The sequence below is a fragment of the Sarcophilus harrisii genome, chromosome 4 (genome assembly GCF_902635505.1).
Source record: "Sarcophilus harrisii chromosome 4, mSarHar1.11, whole genome shotgun sequence".
NCBI lineage: Eukaryota > Metazoa > Chordata > Mammalia > Dasyuromorphia > Dasyuridae > Sarcophilus > Sarcophilus harrisii.
The window spans coordinates 444,438,965-444,463,262 of record NC_045429.1 but is presented as its reverse complement, the minus strand read 5'-3'; the positions used below and the strand labels follow the sequence as shown (position 1 = coordinate 444,463,262).

At 39.7% G+C, this 24,298-nt stretch overlaps 1 protein-coding gene across 1 annotated transcript in view; it reads left to right on the top strand.

The window, feature by feature from the left end:
* AUTS2 (activator of transcription and developmental regulator AUTS2) overlaps window positions 1-24,298 on the top strand; it is a 760,235-nt gene that overhangs the window by 127,453 nt on the left and 608,484 nt on the right. The window contains exons 2-3 of the mRNA XM_031968790.1: window positions 12,020-12,121; window positions 23,593-23,628. Coding sequence (XP_031824650.1) covers window positions 12,020-12,121; window positions 23,593-23,628 — 138 coding nt within the window. The remainder of the gene's footprint in view (window positions 1-12,019; window positions 12,122-23,592; window positions 23,629-24,298) is intronic.

Genomic DNA, 24,298 nt, shown 5'->3' with positions numbered 1-24,298 from the left:
GTCAAATGAGCTGGAGAAGGAAATGACAGACTACTCTAGTATCTTTGCCAAAAAAAAAGCAAATCCAAGGAAATGACAGACTACTCTGGTATCTTTGCCAAAAACAAAACAAAGCAAAACAAAACAAAAAAGTATAAAATGAGACTAAAATAACTGGACAACAGTAACAAACTCTTGGCTCTTTTCTCCCTTAGTAAATCTATGGCCTGATCCCCATTGTTTTGAATAAATTAGTAGTAGATTAGAACTCTTACAAATAAGCCTTGGTTGCTATTAATGGTTTTTTTTTTCTTCCTCCTTTGTTTGGACTTTTCACCCACTGTTCTTTGGCAATTTGTGACAAACCTACTCCAAAGATGCCTAAAATACGTGAGTTTTTTGATTAGCTATTGGTGGCTCAGGGCCACTGTCTGAATTGCACATTCCCTCCAGATTGGGCCTCCATCAAGTCCTGCTGTCACATTTTTCTTCTCTCGACATGATCCAGAAAGGGAATTGATCCAATTTAAGACTGGATCCTGGGGAATTTAGTTCTGCCCAGACAACTTGGAACGGGGCACATCTGATGAGTTGTTATCCTTTTGAGCCAAATAATCAATCCTATTCCTTTCTACTAGAGACATTAGAGTTGGTCTATCCATTCCTAGGACCAACGGTAGATTAAAGAATTGGTCACCTTGGTTAAAACACAAGGAAGGTATAATGAGAGCCATGTAATGAACATGAATGCAGTATTTTAATTCCAGTTTCCATGGAACATGTATTTATTTATAATCAAGCTACATGTGTTTCAGTGAAGGTTTAATGCCCTCAAGACAGACATCAGAAGGATCACCATTTAGTAGCCTGACTTGGGAAGCCACATACTTTCTCTCTGATTTTAGTTATCAGCTCATCCATTCAATGCTTTACTATTTACCTTGTATTTTTTCCAATTTATTTATTCTTTATTTAATACATGCTCACTTTTGGACTGAAAGAGTTATAGGACTCCCATGATCTCTTTTCTCTTAGGGGCTTTTCTGCTCTGAACTCCTGTGTGCCATTGGTGACTGGGTTTAGTTTTGGGGTGAATCTGACCACCCATAATAGGGTCAGAATCCTTTTCCTCGATATTTTTTGTTTATTCAGGTTGCTTAATATGTGGATCTTCCCTTCTCAGTAGATGGGCCAAACCAGGTTGTGGTTACCAGTCAGCCTCAAAATTGGGGGTAAATTAGGGGGATGTCTACTCCAGGCACATGAATGGGCCAATGAGAACAATTTGTTCCAGCAGCCGTGAAATTGGACCTCTCTAGCATCTTTCTCCATGGCACCATCCCCAGTAATCTTGTCCTGCAGCTGGTCCTCAGTGACTCAGGAAAAGAGCCTGAAGCTGACAATTTTGTACAACTCTGTCTCAATTAAATCTAGTTTTCATGGCCAACTCAAGACATCACCTGTGATGTCATTGGTTCTCTTTGAAAAAAAAGGATGAATAAGTTGTTGTCATTTAAATCTAGGGTCATATAAGAGGATGGACAGAAAAATATTTAATCAGCCATATGAATTGGGCATAAAAAGGTTATTTATTTCCTAATCAGACAGATGGACAGAGAGACACAGATTCTAATACAAAGAGAGCCAGGGAAAATGTAATTAATTCCATGTTATAAAGTTCCACTGAGTCTTAGTCATTATAAGCAGTCATCTCTTTCAAGTGTTTATGAGATCCTAGAATAACCAAGAATGATTCTGTGTCATTTTCCACTGCAGCTACATTGATGCTATATCCCCACCCCAAATGTAAGCTCACTGAGGGCAGGGATGGTTTTATTATTATTATTTTTTTATCTCTGTCACCACTAAGCATAATACCTGGCACATAACAGACATTTTAAAAAATGTTTATTGATTGATGCATTTAAGAGAGTTTTAGGAAATCTGTATCTGAGCTTAGAATCATTTAATTCAGAAACCTTTTTATAGTTGAAGAAACCCTAAACCCTAGAGAGAAAAAAAAATGTCTTGACCAAAAATCTTGCACCAAGTAAAGCACATCTTTGGGCTTCCAGTCCAGGTCCACTCCATACCTCGAGTTCTTCTACTACCCCGTGTTTGAGTTGTTTTTCTTCTAAATTCAATACATTGTTAAAGAAGTTATTTATTGGGTGTTTTGATGGAAATACCATTGACATTGCTAAGCAATTGTAAGTACATTGACTCTTATTAGCTAAATAGCAAGAAAGATGTGATTGATATGAATTAAGTAGGTGAGTTGACTTGAGAGTTTCCTGTTGAGGAGGGACCACAAATCTCTGGTTTATGTCACTGTAGGTTACTTCTACCTTCAAGAATACAAATCCTTATGGATTGCCTTAATATATACTAAAACAGAAGATTTGAACATCCATTTCAATAAGCATTCATTTAGTGGCTACCACTTTCAATGTTCTGGGCCTTACAGTATATATAAACACCCCATTTAATGACTTGATTTTTTTTTGAAATCTTGTAATGTTTTGGAAGGAACATTTTGGAACCTTTATAGACTGTTATATCCAAAGTATATTAAAAATTGACATAAGCTCCATGGAAAATTTTGCCCAATTCACTTTTCTATTGATTTATAGTAATTACTTCCAGCTTAGAATAGCCAGGTCTCTGTATCTATGTGTAAATTTGCATGCAAAGAACTAAGAACTATAAATAAATATAAACTTTTGAGGAATAATAGACATAGGTAAGAGAAAACATTGAAATTTGCTGAGTTTTTGGTCCTCCTTCCTTAATCAACAAAGTCTTGCCACTGCATTTCTAATGTCCCAAACATACTTTTCCTGACAGTTGGTAATTCAATATATATATTATCACTTTGTAGTAAGGATTATGTGTTCTTCACATCATAGTTATAATGTTAACCTATTAAATGGGTTCTGATAAACAGGGGTGACATATAAATGTTCTCGTCTTAATTTCTGATACATTTGAACTCAAGGAATTATTCAGTGAATTGTGTCAGACAGCCTCTACTCCTTTGCAAACAAAGAAAGCAAAAGAAGCTTTCAAAAGTTTTCACTTCATTAAATCAGAGGTGTTTTGTTTATTTTTAAAGACGAAAAATCTGTTCTACATTATCAGAGGTTAGCTTGACATCTTAGGGTTCATTTTAGGAACATGTGTCTTGTTCAGAATTCAGCCTGATGAAGAATTGGAGGAAAGAGAGTTGTGCAACCTTAGATTTGGACTCAAGGGGCACAAATGAAAATACTGACTCTGACCCCGACTTCCTGTGTGGACTTATTCATTTCACTTTTCTGTGATGTCGTTAACAATAAGCACATCACAGAAGCAGGACTTTAAATTTTACTGACACCTTATCGTTATTGGGATACAGGCATTACTAATCCAGATTAAAATAGGTTCAGTATATATTTCTGTTGAGGGCTCTGCTATTTCTCCAGCCACAAAATTTCACAATCTAAAAATGAGATCTTACTCTCTTTCCTTTACTACCAGTCAATTACAACTGTGTAACATACCTCACGTGCAACCCTTTTCCTCCATTCACATGATAGCTCTGTAGTTTAACCTGTTATCATGTTTCACTGGGACTATTTTAATAGCCTTTTCTTTAAAAACACCTTGTGTCTGTAATCTCTCCCTTCTCCAGTACATTCTCCAGCCATGTAGCAAACTGATATTCTGACCAATTTACTCCCTTGCTTAGGAAATTTTAGAGGTCTTCATTGCCTCCCAAAAGTGGTTTTCAAAGAATAGTAAAGAGATTCCCTAGGAGTTGCTGAGGTGCTTTCAGGGGATCCACAAAGAGCAAACTTATGTTCATGACAACCCTAAAATATTTTAATTTTTAATATGGTAAATATCACTAGATGTAATCCCACATAAACCAAAGCTTTTTGGGGATAGTGTTTTCAATAATTTTTTAAGATTATAGAGGGATCATGAGACCAAAAAGTTGGAGAACTGCTGCTTTTGATATTTAATGCCATTTACACTATCACTCTAGTTTTTCTCATTTAATTAAACATCATCTGCTCTTATTCCTCTACATACATATTATACACAATGATTCAGACAAAATGGAAGCTTCCTGTTGTCTAAATGTGTTTTGTTTTTTTTTTACCATTCACATCCATTCTTTTGCTCAGGACATATTTTATATGTCTCAGGTGATTCTTAATCTCTACCTGTCAGGATCCTGAGTTTCCTTTAAAGCAAAATTCCTTTCCAAATTTCCTGACTTGTAAATACTTTTTGCTATTTATGTGAATTTTGTTTGTGTGTTTACTCACTCATTTACTTTTTTATTAATTAATTCATTCAGTTTTTTATGAACAGAATTTTAATTATTTCAGGAAGAGGACTTCCTTATTTTGTTCTCAGTACCTAGCACTTTACCGATTACTGATTGATTAAAAGGAGATTTTAAGAAAAGGCTCATCTTCAGATATCTAGAAGACTTTATAAATCATGCTTCTTATCTTGTGAGTGCAGAGTAGATGGAATGCAAATGAAGAATAAACCATGCATTTTCAGACATGATTAAGACAATTACTAATGTGCTTTGCTTGATTATACCAGTTGTTACAACGGAGGGTTTTTGTTTGGAGAGGGGAGTGGTAGGGAGGGATGTTTAAGAAGAAGAGGAAAAGTTTCATGAAACATTCAAAAATATCAAGAGGAGAAGGAAATTTAGAATGAAACATTGAGAAGCAGGGCAGTGTCAGTATTACTATGATAAATTTAATATGTATTAAACAAAATAACTTTTGTATGATATGGCCATGCCATCCAGATGCCTCTTTTTTCTGCCCTTCTTTGTATATGGAAATGTATATATCTGATGATTTTTGAGTTTACTTTTTTAAAAAAATTAAATATTTTTAGATTATATTTGTACATTCATTTTTACATATTTCTGTATGTCATTTTGGGAGAAAAAAATCAGAGCAAAATAGTCTAGCTCACTTTTTAAAAAAATGGCTATTGCAGTCCATTTTGGCAAGCATCTGGGTATTATTTTTCTCATAGAAAAAAAAGTCTAATTTTCCTACTTCTTTCAGAGAAAGAAATAACTAACCAGTGCTGCCAGCTTGAGCAGCCCCTGGAGAACCCAGCTCAGTATCTCCATCTTTCCCTGTGTCCCCTTGAGCAGTTTATCCCTACATGTTTCTCACACTGAGCTCAGCGGTATCTGAAAGAGACATGTCTTACTTATTACATTTATGACTTTGCTGATGAACAGCTCAGAGTCTTGGATCAAACTTCTGTGCTCTGAAGGAAAGTATCTTTACAGTGTGTTAATGAACTTAAAAAAAATTTAAAACAGAAAAAAAATTGATGCGTGTCACTTTATATGTTTTTTTTTTCGTTTTTATTGTCTCTTTCTATTCAGGAATGCCATGAATGTATTGAGCTGAATAGATGTATCTTGGGTGCTAGTGGAAAAGTAGTGTTAAGGAGGGTAACTTTTTTCCCCCCTTTTATTATACAAAGACTTGCATTTGCTGGATCTTGTTTTGGAGACTAAACCACAATTATGACTCCTTCAATTATGATGATAGTAAGGAGGAAGTACTTTATAAGTTATATTTGGGAGTTTAGCATTAATGGAGAAATTGTGCAAAGGATTGCATCCCTTCTTGACCTTCCTTCAATCCTCGTATCCAATCAGTTGCCAAAGTGTGTCAGTTCTACCACTGCAGCATCTCTTGTCAATTTAACTTTCCCAACATCTCTTGCTAACTCCACCACTGCAGCATCTCTTGTCAATTTCACTCCTTCATCATCTCCTGTCAGTTTCACCATCTCAACATTTCTTGTCAATATCACTTTTCTGACATCTCGTCAGTTCCACCGCTGCAGCATCTCTTGTTGATTTCACTTCTTCAACATCTCTTGTCAATTCCACCACTGCAGCATCTCTTGTCAATTCCACCACTGCATCATCTCTTGTTAATTTCACTCCTTCATTATCTCCTGTCAGTTTCACCATCTCAACATTTCTTGTCAATATCACTTTTCTGACATCTCGTCAGTTCCACCTCTGCAGCATCTCTTGTTGATTTCACTTCTTCAACATCTCTTGTCAGTTCCACCACTGCAGCATCTCTTGAATACTCGCTCTCATATCATCCTATATGCACACATCACTTCACATCTGGATTATTTCACTAGCTGGGAGTGGGTCTGTCTGCCTCAAGTCCCTTCTCACCCCAATTCATCCTTCATTCAGCCACCAAAGTGATTTCCCCAAGTGCAAGTCCCGTGGTGTCACATCCCTGGACTCTGTAAATTCTAGGTTTCCCTCTTGCCTCCAGAAGTAAACATGAAATGTTCTGTTTAACATTCAAAGTCCTTGATAACCTACACCTCTGTTACCTTTCCTATCTTTTTATATCCCACTTCCCAAAACATAGTCTTTCTTCAAGTGACACTCAAGACAGCTCTTTGGCATTTTCTCTGACTTTCCCAGAATGCTCTTTTTCCTCTGCTTTTGACTGTTGACCTTCCTGGCTTCAAGTCTCAACTTTTACAGAAGTCTTCTCCAACTCTTAATTCCAGTGACTTCCCTTTGTTAAGTTCTATTTATCTTGAATATAACTTGCTTTGTACATATTTGTTTATAAGTTATTTTCCCCATTAGATTGTAAACTCCTTGAGAGCAGAAGGCTGTGTATTGCCTCTTTTCTGTCTCCAGTGCTTATTAGCACACACATAGTAGGTACTTAATAATATTGAAGGTTGAATGACCTATCAAGTATTGGGGGAAAGAATCTTCTTTTCACAGAGCCCCCAAAATCATAACATGTTGCTATGTCCTCCATTCAAATGTACATTCATTTTGAATAGGGTTAATTTTATTTTTTATACTTGTAACTCTATCCCCCTGTGACAGTGCCTACCATATAGATGCTTAATCAATGATAGTGCTTGATTGTATAGAACTTAAATAAAATTCAAAAACCAGGTTTGAGATTTTCTTTTTTTCTTTTTACTACCACCTAAATGCAGTGTTGTCTAGTTAGAAATAGGATCTTCTCCACCTGCCCCCCCCCCCAAAAAAAAAATCTTCAACAAAATGGAATGTTTTTAATGGCTTTAAAATATTAAATCAGGGAAAGAGAACTCTTGGAATCACTTGTGGATTGTCCTGCATTGTTCATATTGTTCTTTTTGAGGGTCCAGGCTCAGATTTCTTGGCCATCTCTTCTTTCTTTTTAAAAATTGTTTTGCAGAAAAAATGACACCTGCCGGGCTTCTCTTTTCTTTTCCCTCTCCTCTCTCCCCTGGGCTCTATTGGCTGGAGTTTGTTGGGTGCTCATCAACAGCAGTGAAAACAATGATTCCAATTTTCCTGGCTGCCCATTAAAGACTGTTAATTGTGTGATTAGATCAGCATCCCAGTGACCCAGGGATGTGTTGACCCCTAATGCAGAACAGAGACAGGCTTCCTCTGCTACCCACAAGAGGCTGGAAGATTTCTAACCATAGTGAAAAATCCTGGTTTTTTCTAAGCTTTGTTTGCTTTCTATGAGAGTCAGTGTGATGTAATGGGTAGAGTCCAGCATGATTCTTTCTGGGCAATTCTGGACAACATTTTGGTCTTTTATTATTGGTTCTCATATAATATTTTGGTGAGTTCTTAAGTGTATTTGAGGCCTCATTTCTACTATGGTGATTTGTTTTCTGTTGATCCATGAAAAAAAATATAGATCTTTTAATTTATAATTCTAGCCACCACATTATTTCTTGCTGGCTGTTCAGTAAGTGTTAAATTTTTATAGCCTGCAGTCTTATGTGGCTGATTTTTTTTTGAATAACATGCATTCATCACTCAATCTGGGGTCTTTAAGACATTTTTGTGACAGTGGTCTGGTTCTGAACTGCTACCACCAATCCTTGTTTTTTTTTTTGTTTTGTTTTTTTGTTTTTTTGTTTTTTGTTTTTGCTTTTTCTTGTAACCACTCATTTGGTATTCTATTATTGATTGTTTGGGGGTGAATTCTTGGAGATGTCACACACTGGAGAGAAGTGTAAACTCCTCCATTCTTGAATCTTGGTTGTCTCAGAGATCTTGAGGTAAGTCACCTCCAATTACATTAGACAGATTCAGTGGTGTGTATGTATTATCTTTTTCCCTCCTTCTGTTTGGTGGAATAATAGGCCTTTGTCCTAAGAGTATTTGGTTTTCCAAACTATTATCTTTTGTATCATTGTATTATTTTGTTCTTTTCATCTCTAGTTTGTAAGGAATTGAGATAGACTTTTTCTGGGAAAGGTAGAGATCTTATTTTTTTCCTTTTCTGTTTATTGACTAGCCGACTCTTGTGCTACTTGATAAAATAATTGATTTTTGTAATGGAATGAATGTGGTGGGACGGAGAAACCATCTTTGGGCCAGCTGACTTCTGTAATTGGCAGGATGATGGACATGATATATACTGCTTCCTCTTCCCATATGGTTTTGATTTCTTACATAAGGTCCTTATTTTCTGAGTTTTGCAACACGCATGGTTTGGAGATTGTCAGTTTTAGTATAGTGATGTTACTTTAAAATGTCATTCTCTTTTAGGTGTACTAATGCTATGTTTGAAAGGTATTCTTGTGGACTCCCATTTTGCCAGTGTCAATTTTACAGTTCCAGTGAACTTTATTTTTTGAATTCTCAACAATATTTTTAAGTCTATTATTGTAGTTAGAAACTTGTTGTCTTTGTTGACAAAGGATAATGAACTTCTAGTATATACTTCTGATGGGGAGACCTTACATTTTTAGGTATTTGGTAGGCATGAGATTTTAGCACCTACAGTTATATGTTGGATGGAGTCTGACCTTTCTTGGCCCAGTTAACACTGAGCAGCAAGCCTGGTGATACAACTTTTGGTCATTTCTGGTAGTAATGGATGAATATCCAATCACCAGCACCAACCCTTCTACTTCTGTTTTATATAAAAGAAACAAGGGCAAACAAAATTAACAATTTTTTTAAACTTTTTAAAGTGATTCAGTCATGCGTTTCAAGCTTCATTGTTGTTGTGTGGGTGTTGCCCATGGAGGACCTTTTGACGATGCTAATTGGAATCCAGACTCCACAAAGTAAACAAAAAACCAGTGTAAAATGTTCATATGTGTACATGAGAAGAAATGGAGACAGAGACACAAAGGGAGAAGAGAAAGATGAGGTGAAAGAGAAGGAAGTAATAAGAGAGAGTGAACAACATAAACTAGGGTTAAGGGAGTGAGGTGATAGGTAGGAATAGGAGATATTATCTTGAATTCAGTTTTGCAGGATACCTGGTGTACTCTCCTTTCTCACCTTCACCTCTTGGATTCCAAATCTCTTTTGAAGGTTAAACTCAAATATCTACCCCATTTCCCTATCTACAAATTATTTTGTAAAAATTACGTTTTACTTTTTATTTTTTTATATGAAATGTCAAATCCTTGTTATGTAGAGCTTGTTTTTCAAATATGTAATAAATTCATCAAGAGAATTACAAAGCTTGTCTTCTTGGCTCTGATTCCCTTCTGGCCTTAATTCTGTTCTCTCCTGTACATTTAAAAAGTGCTTTAATGAGATCCTTCTTTCTTCTCTCCCTTCCCACCCACTCCCAACCTCCAGCACTTCTTCCTTGTCACATCTCTCTCTCCCTCATGAGATAGGGATGGGGGGGGGGAGAGGTGTCAGGACCCCCCTATTAAATATGTGTAATTAAGCACAATCAGTGCTCTAATTGATTGTGCCTGAAAATGTATGTATGATTTGAGTTCATCTCTTCTCTCTCAGATGGTGGGGAGAATTACTTCATCATAGATCCTTTGAAATTGTGTTTGGTTACTGTGTTGATTTGCGTTCTTAGGTCTCTCAAAGCTATTCGTCTTTACAACGTTGTTATTATTGTTCAATCTGTTCTCTTGCTTTTCCTCACCTTAGTCTGTATCAGTTCATAGAAGTTTCAATAAGTTTATCCAGTTCTGTCTTTTTCTTTATGTCTTAGGGCAAAATAATATTTCATTTCCTTCATACACAATCATTTTTCAGCCACTCCCTTAGTTCTGGCCACATCCTTAATTTTTAATTCTTTCTTATTACAAAAACAGCTGCTATATAGCTTTTTATACATAGGATTCTTTTTCTTCTTTTTTTGGATTTTTTTGTGGTTAGTTTACTTTTGGGGGGGTTTTCCCCCCTGAACGTAAGTTCTCAGAGCACACAAATAATTTTTGTATCTTTATATCTCCATAGGCAGTTAATAAATGCTTGTTTCATTGGATTGATTTGAATTGCGTCTGATTATTGAAGCTAGTTTGGTAATGAAGGCACTGGATGAGAAATGAAAAGTTCCTTTATGTAAAATCTTGTGGCTTAGCTCTGGTGCTTAGGGTAGTCAGAGCATTAGTTGGAAACACTGAGCTTCTTGACAGCTTAAAATCCTAAATTTCCTTTAAACTTGAGCTTGGCTTTGGAGCGATGAGAGAGGTGGGGAGAAGGGATTATAGAGAGCTTTCTGAAGGGTTTTCAGTGAAACCCTTTTGCTTTGTAGAAATGGCATATGATGAAGTATGGAGTTGCCTCCTTGGCAGCTCTGGGCTTTGTTGACTATCCTCCTCTTGGCCCTTGGTCAGGTAATAGAGGAACTCCCTTCAGGGCTGTGGAAGTGAAGTTACTTACCAGACACTGCTTGACATACTTTGGTTGTTTTTGATCCTGCCTCCATCATCACTTAAGAACATCAAAAGACTTGAACTAAACCTTCAGAATTTACTTATACTCGTTGAATGTGGGGTGGAGGTGTAAGGGGAGAGCCAAGTCATGGTGATTCAGTAATTCCGAACGGAATGTAGATTTCTCTGCAGAACAGGGGATCAGCCGAACTCTTAGCTTCTTCTCCAGCTTGACCTCCACAATGTCTCTTCCAATGTCCCTTTCCTGCTAGAGGGGATGAATTTAAACGCCAATTATTAGGCGCTGACTGAATGAAGAAGATTGTATTTTCATTGATTTTATACTAAAGCAGATATGAAGAAATTAAATGAATGAGGATGAATGCTGAGAAATAGAAAAAAGCAGTAGAGACCCTGTTGGGTTCTTGTCTTAAATCTGTAGCCTTCAAAAATGGAATCTGTGCCTCCATATCCTTATATTTAATGCGGCAATATTAATATCTGCTCTGCTTCTCCCATTGTTGGGATGAAGTTTACTTATATGAAATTACTTTGTCATGCATTTATTACTAATATTGATGATGATGGTGATAATTATATCCAACTTATAGAGCAACTTTAAGGTTTGCAAAGCTCTTAGAAAGACTGTCTTAATTCCTTAGGACAACCCTTATAATTAATTGCTAGTATAATTTTCATTTCACAGATGAGGAAACTAAGTCAGTGAGAAGTTAAGTGATTTGCTCAGAGCCAACCAACTGGTAAATGTCTGTTAGAATTTGAATTCAGATGATCTTTCTATCTAGCTGCCTTTAATTGTTACTGCCCACTATAGAGAGATAAGCTGTCTGAGGGAAAGTTATAAGTAGTGACATCTATTGGCACGGAAGAAACATAAAGCTTCAATCTAGGAATTGGTTATGATAGTGTGTCTCTGTAGATAAAATCCTATGAAAATTTCATTCTTAAGGGCATCTCAAAAGAATTAACGGGGGAACAACATCAAAATGCTAAGTATGAACCAAATAAATCCAAAGCAAAGTTTTGTTTCTTCTATATGGGCAGGTCATGTAGGGAAGAGGAAACCACAAAATATTTCATGTAGTTGGTGCTTGGTCATGACTGGGCAGGACAAATGGATTCTCCTGATGTGATGATGGAGGATGGGAGTTGTGAGGAGCAGATTGTGACATGCCAGGGACTATTCTGGGCACTAGGAGTACATAAAAATTAAAACCGAAAACAAAAATCAGTGGTTCCAATTCTCAAAAGGAAAAAAAAAAGCCAAGATGGCAAGAACCTTGTCAGTCAGAGTAAAATGAAAATTTTTGTCACTTTTCTCTTTCAGCTCAAGCCAGGACAGAACAGCTGCCGAGACAGCGACAGCGAGAGCGCCAGTGGAGAATCCAAGGGATTCCACCGGACCAGCTCCAGGGAAAGACTTAGTGATGTAAGTTAAAATGAAATTCCTTCCCCCCTCAAAAAAATAAACCCCAATCACTCGGGGCTCCATCCAAAATCACTTCTGCCTTTATTCCATTCCCCTGCTCCTATACAGGTGGATTTATGATGTTAGGCCCATAACACTGGCGTCTGAAAGCCACTCAGGAGTTGGAAGTTGTTTTTTACTTTGCTATTTAGTAAGAGCAGAAAAGCTGATTTAATAGTACAATAGTCAGCTTTTCCATCACGGGAAGATGCACCTGAGTACAAAGCAATGAAGTGGGGAATTCTCTATAGTTTTAACGATAAGAGAAAAAGCATCCAACAATCATAGAGCTAACGGCTTTGATTCATATTCCCAGAGTGTCACAGGCAAGGGAGGACAATGCCTTGGGAAGGGTGGAGACCTGTAATCAAAATTCCAGGGGTAGCATTCTAATAGATATTTCTTGTGTTTAAAACATATGATGAAATCACATAGGATTCTAGATCTGGGCCAGCCGGTTCCTCAGAGGCAATATGGTCAACCCGTCTCATTTTACATATTGAGAAAGTGGAGGAGATTGTGAAAGTCTTACTGAAGATCACTTGGGTAGCTGACAGCAAAAGTAGTTTTTCAGACTCCCGAGTAAAGGCTTTTTTGGGTGTATTTGATTCACTTTCTCTCCTTAGGTCAAGCCTTTAAAGCTGGCCTCTCCTATGATTGAGAAGAGAGATGTAGAAACAAATGAAATTTTGTTCGGAGACATTTGTCGGATTTTGGAAACAAATCCTTGGTGCTCCTTCCTTCTAACTCGGAATTCAGCATAAAATTAGTTGGTAGTGTTCAGGGCCATTCTATAGAAAACAAAATAAAGACCACTTGGAACTCACATGAGTTACAATAGAAAGGCCAGTTTTAAGGAGCTGAATAAAAGTAGGTGAGAATATCAGCATCCCATGACTAGTAGTTTGGGATGCCACCTTGGTCCCCTTTAAGGATCAACTTGAAGGCCAAGGCTGCTGTAGGACCTTGGTTGGTTGGGGTGTTGAGCCATCTTTAGTCTTTCTGAATATGAATTTAATTGTAGGGGTCTTTAGGATCTGAGATAAGAATCTCCCAAGAGGGAAAGCTCCTTTGACAATTGAAGTTTAAAGATGTCGCCCTACACTGATTAATAGGAGTTATTAAAAAAATGGCACCCACATTCTCCACCAAGACACATACAAATTACAAGTGGTATTAATGGTTATTTGCGTAGCCTAGGAAATTTTTAAAAATCAGTGCAGAGTTGGTACTAGAATATGTTGGCAGTTTAGAATATCAGTCTACAAGCATTTATTAAATACTTCCTGAGTGTCAGGTACTTTGCTAAATGCTGATATACAAATAGGCAAAAAGAAACATTCTTTAGCTTAAAGAAGAAATAGTAAATGTGTGCATAAAGGCAATAAATACAAAGAGAATATATTTAAAATATATACAAGGCTTCCCCTCTCCCATGGTAAGAGTTTAATAAATGCTTATTGGTGAGGGATATAATGCAGGTAGCTAAGGAGAAAAGGTCCTCACGGTTTGGGAAAGGACTTGGGCAGAAGGTGGAGTTTGAGCTGTCTGGAGCATGGAGAGGAATTCTTTGAGGAGAAAGGTCAGGAGACACAGCAAGTGGTCCAGGAACAGAGGGGAAGATGGCAGGATGCTCTGCATAAGAACAGAGAGGAATTACAGAGCATTTGGTCCATGAAGAGGGCCCCAGTGGGCGTGAACAGACTGTGACTCCTTACCAATACAGAGTGAGAGGAGAAATGGTGAAAACAACCTAGAAGTTCTCCTTTGGTTTGGTCACGGGGAGAGACGGCGAGCAGCTCGTGTCTGAGCTCTTGGAGCGGGCCTGGAAAGTCCCCCATCGCCAGGTTATGGCAGGGAAGACAAGAGAGGCTTTGGGGAGCAGGCCCAGAGGGTCTGTGCCCTTGGAAGGAGGACCCCCATTCACCAGGTCACAGATCCGTCTCTTCTCTGAGACTCTCGGTATCTGGGCGGTTGGAATTTCTGCCCAAGGGAGGCTGACTAGAACATGATGTCATTTCCACTTTATTTATTTTATGGGGTTTGTATGAGTTGAGAGCTCTCAAGTGTCTGGAGGGTTTGACTCATGGGGAAAACTTAAAAGCCGTCGGTGGGATGGGTTTGCCAAACCATTCCCCACGGCGTGCCCAAGGGAAGGATAATGACCCACCCACACGGGAAGGCTGTCCACATCAAGAAGCGTCCTCCCTTGGCTAGCTTAGTCACTGAGGAAGGGAGTGGAGGGCCATGGTTAGACAGAGCCCACCGCGTCTGGGGGGCTCCAACCTTATGGGCCCTGGGAGGCTTTCACATGTTTACACTTGCTTAATATTGAGTTCAGCTAAGGCGTCCTTGACTTTTCAGCTGGACTGATCTTCCTGAGGCCGGAGCCCCCTGATGGTGAATCCTCCCCCCAAGTGGGCCGGGTCTGTCAGACTTCCTGCTGCCAAGCACCCCACATGCTCCCCCAGCGCCAGTCCCCCTCTTCCTGGGAGGAGGGCACCCGGGGCTTTCAGCATTCAGGGGCACCAGCAGGGGAAGCTCCAGCCTCGTCTTGCTGAGACCTCAGCTCTGCCCCGTTCTGCTGGCGACTTGCCCTTCAGTGTATCCACTTATCCCATGGGTTTTCAGGGAACGGAATGGAGTGATTGCAAAGATGGAAGCAACTGACTTTGCTCCAGGTCTGAGGGTCCAGGCAGCCCGGAAATTTGTCCCTGGTGTGAGATTTGGGCCTAACGGCAGAAACATTTTGTCCTGTGGCAGTGTAGCTGAGAGGTGGACATTCAGCCTGGGTCCCTACCTTCCTGAGACACTAGTTTTCTGAACCTCCTCCTCTCCACCCTCTGCCCACCACTTTACAGTTCATTCCCACCATTTCAACTGATGTTAAACATGTTAGATAAATCTCTTATTGTTGGGCCTGTGGTCGCCCGAAGCTTTTAAGGTTCCCTGGGATATTAGAAGCAAACAGCATTATATGCTTCTCCCTAGCAATCAGTGGCAGAAATACCTTTCACTCTGCTTCTGTCCTCTCCCCAACTTGTGTGTGTGTGTGTGTGTGTGTGTGTGTGTGTGTGTGTGTTGTGTGTATGTATGGTGTGTGTGTGTGTTGTGTGTGTGTATGTGTGAGTGTGTGTGTTGTGTGTGTGTGGTGTGAATGTGTCTCTGTGTGTGTTGTGTGTGTATGAGTGTGTGTGAGTGTGACTGTGTGTGGTGTGTGTGTGTGTGTGTGTGTGTGTGTGTGTGAGTGATTTTTGCATTTGAGGACATTCTTGCAATAGAAAGCAGACTCCTTGAGGGCAGGGATTGTTTCATTTTTTATTCATATTCCTATAATTGAGCAGAGTTCCCGACATAGTACATATTTAATAAATGTTTATTAGTTGCTTGCTTGCTTTTATAAGCATTATTTTTACAAGCCTTTCCTGAGGTTTGTTTTTGTGTGTGCAAGAATAAGGCTTGATAATTAGGTGTTTTGTACACGTCTTTGTGTCTCTTCCCCACCGCCCCCTTCCCCGCCCCCCCCCCCGAGTTCATAAAACTTACTTGCTATTTGTTCACTTGCAAGGGCCAGAGTTGTCTCCATTTTGGAAATACTCTGGGATAACTCCTTTCCCCCTCTTCTTTCCTCTCCTCTTCCCTCCCTCCCCACCTTCAGCCTTCTATTTCCTAAGGGGGGGAAAATAGATAAAATGGAGGTGAGTGGGGAAGGATGTCATACACAATCGGTTATTTGCAGGAATTTTAAAATATTCAATTTAAATTAGCCCTAGGGTCAAAGCAGCAAGTCCTCCACTGGGGACCTAATGAATATCCATCCCGGTACCCAGACAGCTGTAACAGTAGCTGCGGACGGACTCTCTGTGTAGATCTATAATGAATGAAGTGCATCTATTTTAGTGGGATAATCAATTTCCAAATCCCTTGTCGTTGGTGAGCTGTTGAAACAGAAATGTTAACTTCCTGAGCTTAATGAGTAGCCTCCGTCAGAGCCTGGTGACAGAGAGATGGAAAGAAAGGAGGAGAGAGGAGGACGAGCGGGGGAAAAAGGAGAGTGACTGTTAATGAATATCCCCTTGCAAACTCACATGTCAGCAGCAACATTCTCCCTCTTGGAAAATGTCTTTCAACTCTGCATCCCATTACTGTTCCTAAAGCCCTCGGTGGCTCGGAGATTGAGGTATTGTGTGTTTACAAGAAATCTCTCCTTTGCAACATAATGAGGCCCAGGCAGGTAATTTGCAGAGATTTCAAGAGCACTGGTCAGATCTAGGGAGGAAATACAGAGAGAAAAAGGCCATGTTAAACAAGAGATGCCTTGTAATGAGCCCCAAAATAGTATCCGATGGCTGGCTGACAGAAATCATGTTATTTTTCTCACTTGGTGCATGTAAGCCAGTGGAAGCTATTCGCTTGCCCCCCTCTCCTCCACCCTCTCTGGGGCTCTCAATCCCACTTAAAGCTCTTAAAAAAAAGGAATAGGAAACTGTGCCTTCTGGAGGAATAAGAAAATAGAGTCCTTTTGGTCTTCCACTTAGAAGGATTTGACCCAAACATGATTTATGCTATTGTTTGCAAGATTGATGAATACATGGCTGTAGGGTGTATTTGTATTTTGTTTGGGGGGGATAGAGAGAGAGAGAGAGAGAGAGAGAGAGAGAGAGAGAGAGAGAGGAAGAGAGAGAGAGACTTTTAATGTCTCATATCATTGGATTTTTTTTTTCCTCCATGTCTCTATATGAGTCATAGAATTTCAAGGCTCCTATGACAATTTCTGTTCCACAAACTGAGCAGACCTTGCCTTGGGCATCCAAGACAGAAAAAGAGGAAGAAAATACCTTTTCTTCCTTCTCCCTTACCTTTGATTGGTGAAGTATGCCCAAAATAGGGGAGGGGTTCAACATCTCCTAAAATGAACCTCTTTCTCCATTGGGGAAGCCATTCTGTATGTCACTGTGGCTAGGCTGGGGCCCCTGGGTGGATCTTTGTTGGTATTTATAAATATTTATTAAGCAATCTCCTCAGGAGACTGCATGAACATATACAAGAATATGTGTGTATATGTGTGTACAAATATATGTGTATCTATGTTTATATACAAATATATGCATTTATGAGTATATATGCACAAATTGCATATACACATGTACATGTATGTGTATATAACGTGTGTATATACACAGAGCACTGATTATTACAACTTTTTTTGCACACAACACCCCATGTCTTTGTGCCTTCCCTTTCCTTCTCCTTCCATCCCAACGCATGCTTTGTACTCTTGGAATCCTTAGTTTCTTTCAGTACTCAGCTAAACTCTTCCTTCTACATGAAGTTGTTCCTGATCTTCTGCCCTAGCTGCTTAGTCACTTTAAAAATTACTTTGCATTCATTGTGTGTGTACATGCACATATGGGTAGGAGTGTGCATATGGTCGTGTGCATGCATGTGCTGCATGTATGTGTGCATGTACACAAACACACTTTGCATAGGTTGTCTCCTATAATATTCTGTTAGCTCCTTTAGTGCACAGGCTGGCTCACTCTTGTCTTTGAAACCCTCATATCCATTGGCAGTTAATCGCATTAATTAATTGATTAATTAATTAAATCCATCTAGTTCTCAGGTGAGGGAAGGGAGGCAAAGAGACTGCTGAGTGTAGGTGAAGTGGGATCCTGAGTCTATGGGGAGTTCATTATTGTTTGACTCTCCTTGACCCCATTTGGGGTTTTCTTAGCAAAAAGACATGCAGTTTTCCATTTCCTCCTCCAGCTCATTTTCCCGATGAGGAAACGGAGGCAGACAGGGTGAAGTGACTTGCCCAGAATCACTGGGGCCAGGAAGTGTCTGAGGCCGGATTTGAACTCAGGAAGATGAGTCTTAATTCCAAGCCTAGTGTTCTCTACTCTATGGCGCCATCTAGTGACTCTATGGGGAATTAGAGGCCATCAGAATATATATTTTTTTAATAAATAGGAAATCAGAGATTACATGACTGCTCCTAGGGCATTCAGATGGTAAGGCTCCAAGGCCATCTTCTTTGTAATGCTGATGGCCCATTGGCTAAGTCCCACTTACAATACTTGATTCAGCCAGTGGGTGGATAGGAGCATGCTTTAATGAAGTCCGTTATTCTACCAGAAATTGGTTAAGTATATGTGATAATAATAATGGTAATATTTCAGATTTACAAAGTGCTTTTTAGTAATAACCCTGTGAAATAGTGTAAAAATTATCCCTATTTTGATGATGAGAAAACTGAGATGGAAATAAAATCATTTGAGGAAATGATGAAAGAAAGAAAAAAAAAAGGAAGGGAAAGAAGTGGGAGGAAAAATAGAAGGGAAGAAGAAAGGATAGAAAGAAAAAGAGGGAAAAAGAAAGGTAGGGGAAAAGGAAAGAAGGGAGAAAGGGAGAGAAGGAAGGAAGGAAGGAAGGAAGGAAGGAAGGAAGGAAGGAAGGAAGGAAGGAAGGAAGGAAGGAAGGAAGGAAGAAAATAGGAAAAGAAGGAAGGAAGGAAAGAAGATAAGAAGGAGGGAGGGAGGGAGGGAGGAAAGGAGGGAAGTAAGGTAAGGCTATATTTTGGAGCCAGAAACGGACTTGGGCCCACTTGGCTCCAAATGCTTTGCCTTCTCCGTTGCGCCGTGCTGCTCCTGCGGGCGAGGCCTCGTGCTGCACTAGGGACCGAGCACGTGGGAGAGCAGCAGGTGGGGCGGCTTTCGTGGCCACCCCGAGTTTCGCTTCTGCCCCGGCCGGGGCCGTCCCTCCGGTGCCCATTGGTTCCTAGCCGGGAGAGGCCGCTCCCTCCCTTGCGACGGCCCCACCTTTCCCCTGAATGTTGGGCCCTCTTCCGGGGGTCTCGGTGCCCGGGGGGCGGAGGGGGTGTGCGCGGGGGAGGGGGAGCTCGGGTGCTCCGTGGCGTTCTGTTAATTCCTCGGCAGGGCAATCAAATTCGTGTTGTAATTAAAGCTGTCAGTTGGAAGGCGAGCCAATCGCCGCGAAAACACAGCATAACAAATGAAGTGAAATGATTCTGCGTGTAGCTATACAATGCTTCGCCAGGCATGAAATTAAATAAGTAATTTGATGTTGACATCAGAAATTGAAATGATACCCACTGTTCCCTCGTTCAGTCAGACCTGCATAAACAATAGCCAGAACAAATATGCCCAACAAAGCCCTCTTCCCCACCCAGCTCCCCAAGTAATGTACAATATATATGCAAAACGGGCTGAACAGAGCCTTCCAGGACCTCGAGGATGTAATTTTCTTTGGTGTACAATGAGATGATACGTACTGGGGGGTGGCAGTTTTGCTCCTGGGCTAAAAATACGTTTATAGGAGGAAGAAGGGGTGCGATGGGGGGAAAATGGTGGGGAGGGGGAGATAGTACCATCTAAGTTAGTGTGTGTGTGTGTGTGTGTGTGTGTGTGCGTGTGTGTGTGTGTGTGTGTGTATGTGATAGGTACAGATCCGGGTAAGTAAATCCTGCAACATCTAAAAACTCATTCTAAAAGGAAGTCGCCTCCTTGGGCCTTGACTCCGATTTGGGGTGTGAACACCAGCATCTGAGCTTGCTCTCCTTGCCATCCTATGGGCAGATTACACTCACTGCAGCCATGTGGTTGGTGACGGGAATTGGAAGCCATTCATTCATGAGGACTTTCCTGCTGCCATCACTTGAAAACTGATTTATGCAACTGCCCTGACCGCCCCCTACCACCCCAAGGCCATTCTTATGTGTTCCCTCTTTGGAATAGCCTGGGACTAAGTCCATCTGTGGGTTAAATTTTGGTTGTCCTCAAGCTCCCAAGGGAGCTCTTGAGTCACCTCCATGGAATCGTCTATCAAGAAGTCATCTCCTTTATTTTCCACATGAGGAAACAGTCTTGGAGAAAGGAAATGGATTCCTTAAAGTAACCTGGCATGTGATAGAGAAGAATTTGAACCCAGGACCTCTCCCTTTGAAGCCAGTATTCCTGAAACACAATGCATTATTTTGTTCAACCATGTTAGTTTAGAGATAAAGCTGAGATCTAGAAAGGTTGGTGGTCCAGCCAAGTGATAAAGTCACTCTTTGAATCCAGGTCTTCTCCATCCAGACCTAGCCCATTTTCTCATAATGCTTCTTTGGCCCTTTGACTTGCTTAGCTTTGAATGTGTTGAGCCTCAGTTTCCCCATATGTAAAATAAGTTAATTAAGTACCTCCCTTACTGGGTTGCAGTGAAGATTATAAGTGTATGAGTGTTAGGTTGAGATGGATAATTGGCAACTCATCTAGTCCCCCAATGTTGATGAGAAGGGGCAGGTTTTTGTTCACTCGGTGTACCGGCTTTTGAGTCTCTTGAGGATCTGTTTCCTCATCTGTATATTGAGGCGGCCTCTGATGGAGCTTTAAATGGTCTTAGGACCTTCTGTGTTCTTTGGGAGTCGGTAGGAATTCTTTGGGTCAAGGTGATAAACCAGCCTCATTTTCCCCTTCTATTCACACCCCCAGAATTCACATTCAAGCACTGTTCAATTCATAGAAGCCAAGATACCATGTCAAGGAATCAGCAGGGTAGACTTCAGCTAGTCCCATTTGAATATCCTTCTGTCCTCCCTTCCCCTTTCTGCAGGATGGGGCCAAAGGTGAACCCCTTCCTCCATTGCAGGCTATTATCCTCCTCTTAGTACCTCGTCCCATCAGGAGCAGCCGTACGTCAATGGGCAATTCTCCTGCCGAGAGCTTCTAGAAGCGGGGGCCTTGGGCAGCTTCCCCCAGGCCCCCACGTTCTTTACATTTTGACTACTAATTATGTTTACAAAATGTCTCATTTTCGAAAAGCATTATGTGAGCACTGACTGGAGTCTCTGGGGGTAACGCCTGGCACACAGGTCAGATGCTGAAAAAGTCATCCAGACCCATCGGGCTTTTTATTTTGAATTCGGTCTTGGCTTTTTCCTCCCGTCTGCCCCTTTGTGGCCACCACGCCAAGCATTCGAGACCAGGGCATTGAATGTCAGCGAGTCCGGGAGGCAGGTTGATGTGTGTCTGTTTAGTCTCCACACGGGGCGAAATGCCATCATTAATTCATTACCCAGCTGTCTGTCAAATAAATTGGCAATTACGTCCACCGCAGAAGCTTGGAATTCAGCAAATAGCACGTTAGCATCTCAAAGTTGTTGAGAGATGTAAAGGGGGAGAAATTAGGGAACACGGTGTTTGTATCAGTAGCAGATGACAAGAGGCCTGTGAAAGCTCTGTGATGCCATGATGAAAGGGCGGGTGGAAAAAGGCCAGTAATGAGCTCTGTCGATTGGAACGTGCTAACAATAATAATAACCACGCTAGTAGTAATAGTGGTAGTAATAGTAATGGTAGTCATGAGCTGGGTGAACTGGAATGTATTAATAATAATAATAATAATAATAGTGTGGCAGCAATAATAATAAAAATAATGATAATGAGCCATATAGATTGAAATGAACCAATAACAATAATGTGGATAGTAATTGTAATGATAACAACAACAATGAGCTGTGTCTGTTGGAATGTGTTCACAAGCATAATAACCATAGCAATAGTACTAGTAATAATAATAATAATAAGCTATGTGGATGGAAATGTGAGAAGAAGAATAGTATGGACAGTAATAATAATAATTATAATAAACGGTGTCAATTTGAATGTTACCAGTAATAACAGTGGTAGCAGTAACAGTAACAATAATAATAATGTGTGGGGATCAGAATGTATTAGTAATTATAATAGTCACAATGATAAACTATATGTATTGGAATATATTATTAATAATAACAGTATGGGTAGTAGTAATGATATGTTGTGTGAATTGGAATGAATTAATGTTAATAGTATGGGTGGTGGTGGTAGTAGTTGTAGTAGTAGTAGTAGTAGTAGTAGTAGTAGTAGAAGCAGCAGCAGTAGTAGTAGTAAATTGTGTGGATTAGAACTTGTTAATAATAACTGTAGTAGTAATGACAAGGTGGTAGTATGGATAGTAATAGTAATAATAATGAGCCGTATGGATTAGAACATATAATAATGATAAAACTATTAGAATATATTAATAATAACAGTATATGCAGTAGTAATAATAATCTGTGTGGATAGGAATGTATAAACATAATAGTATTGTTAGTAGTAGTAATAATAATAGTGTGTGAGGATTAGAACTTGTGAAAAAGCAGTAACAGTGGTGATGGTGGTGGTAGTATGGGTATTAATAGTAATAATAATAAACTGTATAGATAGGAATGCATCAGCAATAATACTACTAGTAGTATGGCACTGGCAATAATAATAAGCAGTGTGGATTAGAAGTTGTTAATAATAATAATAGTGGTAGTAATTGTAGTCATAGTCATAATCATAAATAGTGAGTCCATTGGGATGTATAAATAATAGCAGTATAGATAGTAACAATAATAAGCTATGTAAATTGGAATGTATTAATGATAATGATATGGGTAGGGGTAGTAGTAGTAATAATATGTGGATTAGAACATGTTAATAATTGTAGTGGTGGTTTAGGTAGTAATAATAATAATAAGCTGTGTGGATTAGAACTTGTTACTAACAACAGTGAGGTGGTGGTGGTGATAGTAGTAGTAATAGTAGATGTAGTAGTAGAAGTAATAGTAGTAATAATGTGTCCATTGGAAATGTATTAACAATAACAGTAATAGCAGCAACAGTAGTTAGCTAGGTCCATTGAAATAACAATAATAGTAGTTGTGGGTGTACTAGTAGTAGTAGTAGTAGTGTAGTAGTAATAATAGTAGTAGTAGTATTAGTAGTAGTAGTAGCAGCAGCAGCAGCAGCAGCAGCAGCAATAGTAGTAGTTATAATAGTAGTAGTAGTAGTAGTAATAATAGTTGTTGTAGTTGTAGTAGTAATAGTTAGTTGTGTCCATTGGAATAACAATAATTGTAGTTGTAGTTGTAGTAGTGTTGTAGTAGTAGTAGTATTGGTGGTGGTAGTGGTAGTAGTAGCAGTAGTAGTAGTAATAGTGGTAGCAGTAGTGGTAGTAGTGGTAGTAGTACTGGTAGTAGCAGTAGTAGTAGTAGTAGTAGTAGTAGTGGTATGGTAGTAGTGGTAGTAGTAGTGGTAGTGGTAGTAGTAGCGGTAGTAGTGGTAGTGGTAGTAGTAGTAGTGGTGGTAGTAGTAGCGGTAGTAGTGGTAGTAATAGTGGTAGTAGTAGTAGTAGTAGTAGTAGTAGTAGTAGTAGTGGTAGTAGTAGTAGTAATAGTGGTAGTAGTAGTGGTAGTAGTTAGCTGTGTCCACTGGAATAACAATAATAATAGTTGTAGCTGCAGCAGCAGCATCAGTACACCGTGTGGGTATTAACAATTATAATGATAGTACTTCCAGTGATGACAGGAACAAGAGTGGTCCATTGCTCACTTCCCACTCTCTTTTGCTTTCTTGCAGAGTTCAGCGCCTTCCAGCTTGGGGACCGGCTACTTTGTAAGTGTTTCTTTTCTTTTATGAATGTGACTTTCACTGGTGTTTCTTTGCTTCTCAAATTCCTGCTTATTGAGTAAGAGGGCAGGGAAGAAGCCCCTGCCCCACACCTCTGCATGGTGGACTACTGTATTTTTCATTTTTTAAAAAATAGACATGTTATTGGGTTTATTCTTGTCATCTCAGGTCAGATTTACAGGTGTAGAATTCCCCATTTACTGATTTTCTACATCCCATGGCTTGTAGCCATGAAAGCAAGCGCCCAGTTTGGAGTATGGGTGCATGGGTTCCCATGATTCTCCCCAGTGTTGCTCAGTATAGGCAGACCACCCCTTCAAAAAATTCTTGGTCAATTTTATTTGGAAGACCAATTAATCTGTTTTGTTGCGTGGTCCAGAAAGCATGTTTGCTAGATTCATTTGCTATGAAAGTGACCCTTCTCATTTTAATGTACCCCAGGTCTGACACCCTCAGATGCAGAAAAATGCTACTTGTAATGATGAGTGGGAAGCCTGTGTATGAATATTTTTTGATTCCCCACCTCCTTTGGTTTATTTATTGATCACAATTAGACCAAGGTGGCCTTCAGGCCTTCCTTCTCCTCTCAGCCAATCATGGCAAGCTATTTTAATTCAGAGTTGATACTGTTTCCTAACATTCTGCAAAGGATGGT